General features: G+C 38.5%; 1 protein-coding gene across 1 annotated transcript in view; it reads right to left on the reverse strand.

Moving 5' to 3' along the window:
- The window catches only part of LOC107707177 (beta-1-syntrophin-like), a 35948-nt gene extending 28652 nt beyond the window's left edge, over positions 1-7296 (reverse strand). Inside the window, exon 1 of the mRNA XM_016511110.1 lies at positions 6650-7296. Within this exon, the coding sequence (XP_016366596.1) occupies positions 6650-7154 (505 nt within the window). The 5' untranslated portion in view covers positions 7155-7296. The remainder of the gene's footprint in view (positions 1-6649) is intronic.
- Between the last annotated feature and the right edge of the window lie 273 nt (positions 7297-7569).

A 7569-nucleotide genomic window follows, 5' to 3' on the forward strand; every position in this document is an offset into this window, starting at 1 on the left:
TTAGCCAATGTGAGAAAGGCCTTTAGTTGCTTAGAAGTTACCCTGGGTTCCTTTGCAACTTTGCAGATCCATAACGGCAAACGATCCATAACTGTAACAGTGGTCTTGAATTTCCTCCATTTGTACACAATCTGTCTAGGACTTGTGCGAAAGTCTGATTATGTTTTGGGTCATATTTATGCAGAAATATAGAAAATTTTAAAGGGATCACAAACTTTCAAGCGGCACTGTATATAAAAACCTGAAAAACTATGCAGGAACTTCCGTGATGATGCGAATAAATCACAGAGGCTGTGTCCGAAATCGCCCCCATACCCTTAAATAGGGCACTATTTGAGGGAACAGCCATTTTTAGTGGTGTCCGAAACCATAGTGGACGTTCTCGAGTGCACTCATTCAATCCCACAATGCACTGCAAAAACGAGTGTACAACTGGTGCACGCTCAACGGCTAGAGAATGCCCAAATTGCCCATAATGCACCGTGAGAGTCACGCGCCGAATGAATTCGCGCATCTCGCCAGAAGATGGCGCCCGCAGCTGATTAATCAATCCGTTCATTTTTACAAAGCGCTCATCCATGGCGTACAGCATAATGTACAACACGGGTATAAATTCATTGTAAATTGATTATTAAATTGTTTGATTAGGGTTTATACATAATTTCCGTGACAGAGTTCAAGATAAATCCTTTAATCTTACTACTGGAGCTGCTAGTTTGCTAGTTTCAAATGATTAATAAACAGCAAGCACAAACTATGCAAAAACGGCATTCCTTCCGGTGCACTCAGTGTCCGAATTTACTACTCGTTTTCATTCACTGCTTCTAGTGAACTGAATTAGTGACCTAATGTAGGGAATAGTGAATGAGGGTATAGGGGGCGATTTCGGACACAGAAGCCAATCTGCCAAAATGACAGGTTGTGGAATGTGCCACTTTATGATGTAATAGTGTGGCTAAGCACCGCCTCCGCAGAAGATTAAGGCCTGCTTCTACATTGCTGCCTGTTTAGCCCCGCCCACCGATTTGCACATGTAGTGGGTAAATAACAAGAGGCAAATGCAGGTCTACGCAGAAACCAAACTATAAAGATGACTCAGAAGACAAGACGCTATTCAGATCCAAGTTGTGGAAAAACACAATCTTTGTATGGCGTTCCTTCTGATTCTAACGTTAGGAAAGAGTGGATGAAGTTTATTTTTAATGAAGTTCCAGACCACGTCACTAAGAACTTGGTCCTTTGTTCACTTCATTTTACCACATATTCGTTTACAAAAAATGCACATTTCGATGCAGGATTTTCAGAAAATTTAAACTAAAAGATGATGCTGTGCCGACTATATTGGATCCGACAGTATGTTAGTAACTGTTTATTACGTGATCACTATTGCTTTGTCTGTTATTACAGATTGTTTGATATGAGTATTTAGGGGGATCAAAACATTACAGTAAATAGCCTGTTTCTTCTCAATTATCATGTTTTTTGATGTAAAAGTCTTGATAACAGAGAACAGTATAAAATAATTTTAAAAAAGGCAGTTCATGACCCCTTTAATTGAATCTCTGAAACTGGCGATATTGATTGTGCATAATTGATGGACTTTACAAAGTTATTGAACCAAACTGAATCAACAATTAACTGATATCCACTGAATAGTGACTGTTTACTATTGTCCTTTTATAGCTGCTTTGCAGCAGAACTGAATTTTGTTTGTATCACTGAATCACTATTTTCGTATTCATCACTGTAAAGCTGCTTTGAAATGACCTGTATTGTATAAAGTGCTATATAAATAAAGAAGATTTGACTTGAGTTACTTAATTTTATATTGCTCGCAAAATAATTTCAAATAGTAACACCACTTTTGCACAATTATTTGGAGTTGGTTGTTTATAAAAGAACAGGGCTTGAATACAAATATTAAACCCAAATGCCATCGACTTATGCTCCAGGTGGTTTGTGTGTTTAAATCATGGGATCAATGTTACATAAAACCAGTTATTCTCGTCTTGTGGCTGCTGTTCAATTATCTCTATAGTTTGCTATGTGGAGTTGACTTTGTTTGAGAATATACATTCCTTTGTCTCCTGAATGTTAAAAGGGAATGTCAAGAACTGGCTGAGTCGCGTTCCAGGCTGGATCAAGAAAATTATACTGCTTTGAATGTTTTGAAATTACACTTCCCATAACCATTAATTAACTGGGAAACAAATACTAAGGTAAAACGACAAATTACCTGATCTTGAATCTAGTGCAAATGTGTTGTCCCTGCTCCCTGTATCTAGTTTAAGAATGAGGTCATGTGACTTGTGAGAGTGATCCTTACTACACGTTCCCCTTCCTCTTTAACAGACTAGCCCTCATTCTAATCCCTCTAATTTTCTCCCACTTCATCATTTATTTACAATACTAAATATGTGTGCGAATGAGAAAGAACAGAAAGCATAAGGTGACACATTCCAGAAATGATTTATTCGTGCCTTTGGCTCATGCATCTATCTTAGGTAAGATAACTAACACTGTTTGCAGAGTCATGGTGTCATGCTTCGCACTAGTAACATTGTGAATATGCTTTGACTTCCAGAGCGTTTCATTATCCCCATTTCTTTGTCTTGGCTTCTAGGGCGAGTCTTCACTTACCACTGTAATTGGGTGTTTTTTGAGAACAGTGTTTCTAGTTTAAGCATATCTATGAATAAAGATGCTCAAAACCATTTTTTTTTCTTCAAAACATCACTTGTCTACAGTACTTCATTTCATATGCAATTATTTTCAGTACAATAGTGTGTTGTTGAACACTCAGCACCTGAACACACATTTAATTTATCTTCATACAGAATCAGGCGTACAGGCGAGCAGCTTTTTGTGCACTGTGTTTATCTGGTCAGCCTCATTACAAACTGCCTGCGTTTTTAAGAACGGGATTCTTTGTTCAAAGAGGAAGAATAAAGCCCTTTTCGGACTTCGATTGATAAACTGCTAATTTGAGGCTAGGGATGTAACGGTATGAAAATTTCATATCACGATTATAGTGACCAAAGTTATCACGGTTATCAATACTATCACGGTTTTGTTAAAATTAGATGAAAATGTTCAAAAAGAACTGATACACACACTGAAAACATTTCAATAAGTTTTATATTTGAAAATCAACAAACAACAAATACAATTAGCAGCTATATGCAATCGTTCCATCCCTATTTGAGGCATGAGGTGGTGCTGCAAAAAAGACAAAAGAGTCCTTTTACTTAAATCATAACTAGTGAATTTGGCTTTTTTTGGCACACACATAGACAGGTACAGTGGGGAAAAAAAGTATTTAGTCAGCCACCAATTGTGCAAGTTCTCCCACTTAAAAAGATGAAACTTGCACAATTGGTGGCTGACTAAATACTTTTTTGCCCCACTGTAGTTATCAACCTGTCAAATCCCTTCAGACTGCACTTATTTTTCTTTAATAACATCCAGAGACCTTGACTTCAATGTGACTAGCTCTGTAATTTTGCCAAAGACGTTGACTTGTCCCCCAGGACAAATGTGTTTCTCAAGGATATATAGACAAAGACTATTGAAAGGCATCAGGGAGTCTGTTAAAAGAAGATGGTGTTGATTGATAGAGTGGTGACAGGGTAAAATACAAGCTGGGTGTAGTACATCTGTGGGAGTAAAAGGATGTGCAAATATTTCTGGCAAGAAATGTCAAAGTGAATTATTCAAAGTAGCCAAATCCCAAAGACAGGAGAAAGGAATCAAGGGCCTTGATTTGACATGCAAATCTCACTTGCTTGAGAAAAATAGTGAGTGGACAACAATTGGTTGATATATTGGATGCTGTGTTCACTGAAATTGTTGTTCATTTTACTAAACTATAAACTTAATTGACCTTTATGTTAACATTAGTTGGGTGTTTTTCTTTTAAATCAGATGAAGATTTGCAATGTCGAGTCTAACTAGTGAGATGTTTTATCAATTTTTCAAAGTGTGCTGATGATAACATGAGTGCTCCATAGGAATCAAATTCATACTTGTATGATTCCTTTTCTGCTTTTAAAAAAGGCTTGCATTTTACTAAACTATAAACTTAATTGACCTTTATGTTAACATTAGTTGGGTGTTTTTCTTTTAAATCAGAATTTCTGTTTGAAGATTTGCAATGTCGAGTCTAACTAGTGAGATGTTTTATCAATTTTTCAAAGTGTGCTGATGATAACATGAGTGCTCCATAGGAATCAAATTCATACTTGTATGATTCCTTTTCTGCTTTTAAAAAAGGCTTTAAAAAAAAGAAGTAAAAAGTATCAAGCTTGTTTTTAAACATAAGTCAGATATGTAAAGGCTTTAAAGCAATAGTTCACTCACAAATTGGAATTCGATTATAATTTACTTTCCTGGAACACAAAAAAAGCTGCTCATTTCTGTACAGTTAGCCTAAAGTGAATGGCGACTAGGTTGTCAAGCTCCAAAATTGACAAAAAGAATCATAAAAGCAGTCTACATAAGCTATTACTAGAGCGCTACATTCCGTGTCTTTTGAAGTCATATGATAGATCTGTGTGTAGAACAGGCCAAAATGTAAGTTATTATTCACTGGAAATCCAGACATTCGGCGAAGCTCTCAAATCTCAGTCATGCAATTCATTTGATTATGCATATATTCAAATTTCGTGAACCAGGATTGTTTATGAGACGCATGAACATCAAACCTGGCCTTCAACTTGATGACATAACTTTATGTGCAATATTTTACATCCTCTGGTCATTGTTCACTATCACTCTATGGGAAATAATTAATACACAACTATTTTACCTTTTGATTAATTGGAGGCCATTTTTTATGAATCTGTCCAATTTCATCCGTACATTTTTGTATAATCTGCTTATTCTCCACTGAGGATTATGTTTAGGGGTAGACCTTCATGCTTAGTTTCTTTTCTAAAGACTTTCCAATATTCTTTTATCCTGCTAGACAAAAATGGATACCAACATCGGCCCATCAGCGACTGAAGCACAGGCTGATTTGACCCCTAAAGGCAATTCAATCCTAAAGCATGAGGATATGACAGAAAAGTCCAGCACATTTGTGTTCACTTAGTCACAAAGACGTCAGGTGGGGAGCTGCGAAGTCACTGAACCAAATATAGATATAAAATCTTGGTATTTACTTAGTTGCTTGAATCAGCTTGAAAGCAACACATTTAAGTGTTTAGTTTCCAAAGTAATCGGAGTTGCTCTCTGTCATGACAGTCAAACTTTTATGGTGTTTCAGCAGGTCAGATGTAGAATTCAAAACACTGACGCACACATCAAAACATCTCCACAGATGAGCTCCAATGCCCTGTTTAAATTATTAATAGAAGGTGACTAATCTGACCCTCAGGTCAGTGTGCAGGAAAACCCCTGAATAATATAAAAACTGGACGGGGTTAAAGTCTCTCACAGCAGAAAACACAGCTAGTACAACAGCAAGTCCAGCAGTATGTCTGATAGTGCAAGAGCTTTTGCATATACTGTGTGACTGGGATTTTAAGATGTACAGGTCACGGAAATACTGATTACAACAGTATACATTCTTACAATAGTATCTTTGACAGAATCAATACAACAGATTTGCATGAACTGCTGCACTTACAGTAAATTCTCCCATATTCTGTGGATAGTTGCATAAATGCTTAGACTCATAAGTTAGTCATCTATTTTTTTTAAGACTGTACATAACTTTTTCAAGTCACGTACATAAATTGGTCTAATTTGATTCCAAAAAGTAAGATAGATTACACTTTGAATAACTGCTAGTTGGTCAGTCTTATCGTAATAACTACGTTTATGCACCCGGCCCCTGATCTCATTGTTAAAGCGTAAAAATAGATAAATGCTCAATACTTCCCTACAGCGTGCTAGGAATATAGCTCTTAATTTGTGTAAATTAAATACAATTCTGCACGTGTTTTTGAAATGGTACCCTATTTGTCTCTGTATTTTGTGTACCATGTATTTTATTTGTAGCTGCTTTTGCAATGCAATTGCAATGTAATGCGTTTCTAACCACATTTCCTTCAATCTTCTGCTGTATTGTGAAAGCCTTCAACATGACTAAGTAGAATGAAAACCTCCTGAAGAGTGGCAAAGTTATGAACCTCCCTCTGAAATCTGAGGTATGCTTTTATGATGCAGTGAGAGGGAATTCATAACTGTATCACTCTCAAGGGTGCTTTCATCTTTAATGTACAACACTGGAGGGCACAGCAAACACGTCCATCACTCTAGCAATGACCTTCCACAGGTGTAAGTGAAGGACGTGTTTGTGGTACCTTCATGAAGAGTCTTGCTAAAAAAAATTAAAAACACAACTTAAAACAGCCTGGTTTGCTTGTCTAAGCTGGTCTCCAATGTGTTTAGTTTGGTTTAGCTGGGCAACCTGCTGAGAAAAAAAAACGGCTTAATCCAGCCTAGTCGGTGAACTGGTTTTAGAGTGGTATTGTACACAGCATACCAGCTTAGACTGGTTAAAGGTGTTTTTAGCATAAAGTAAGCGCGTGAATGTAGTTTATGCTTCAGTTCTCCCCAACAGATCCACCCACACCTGACAAACCTCCAGACTCAAACTCAAACAGCCCCACTGACAGTTTTCTAGCCTTTCTCCCGTCCTTACCTTCTAGCATAACTTCTCTGCCCGCTTTCTTCAGCACCTGCACCGCCTCGTCGTGCGTGGCGTCCCGCAGATTGATCCCGTTCACGGACAGTATCGCGTCCCCTACATAGAGCGCTTGAGTCTGATCCGCAGCCAGACCTCTGAATATTTTACTGATAAGAATAGGCATCTTGTTCTCCTTCCCGCCTTTGATGCTTATCCCTAATCCACCGACCTCCTGCTTGATAACTTTGACGCATCTTTTGCGGTTCGCAATCGCTTCGGGCACTTGGGAATCCGTAAAAGGAGTCCTTACTCCGGCTTTGGGGCTGTTCGTGGGGTCCGGTTGGTCGTAGGAGCCGTTGGTGGTGATGCCGTTCAGGTTAACGCCGGTGTCTGTCGCGGTCTCCTCGCAGCTGAGCGTCAGCGACTCGTCGCTTAAACTCGCCAGGACCGCGTGCCATCGCTCCCGTACTAGCACCTCCAAACATGCACTTTTCTGCACTCTGTTACTACAAACCGCCATCTTTGAAGCATTCTTAAAATGCCATGTGATTTCATACACACGCACAGGACTTTACCCCCGGACAGGGAAAAAGTTGTGATTCAGGTTGGATAGTTTCAGCCACTCTACAGGCTCCACATGCATATCCTCTTTGGGTGGAGCAACTGTCCTGTGTGTGGCTATGCTGAACTCTCTGTCAGGAACAGTTCGGATGTGTGATTCGTCTGTTTAAATGCATCATTGATCACAGCCATGGTCTTGTATAGCCTACCTAAAATGTGTTTAGCACTACCTCCATAATGAAAGTCAAATCTTTCAATCGGCTGTTATGTCGGTTCATTTTTAATGTTTGAAGTTAGCATTTTGGGAATGATACAAAGACTTCAATGGAGGTTACTGTAAAGGAATGTATGGTAGAAATGTTCTGGTGATACTT

Source organism: Sinocyclocheilus rhinocerous, unplaced genomic scaffold (assembly GCF_001515625.1).
Source record: "Sinocyclocheilus rhinocerous isolate Xijiao unplaced genomic scaffold, SAMN03320098_v1.1 scaffold1046, whole genome shotgun sequence".
NCBI lineage: Eukaryota > Metazoa > Chordata > Actinopteri > Cypriniformes > Cyprinidae > Sinocyclocheilus > Sinocyclocheilus rhinocerous.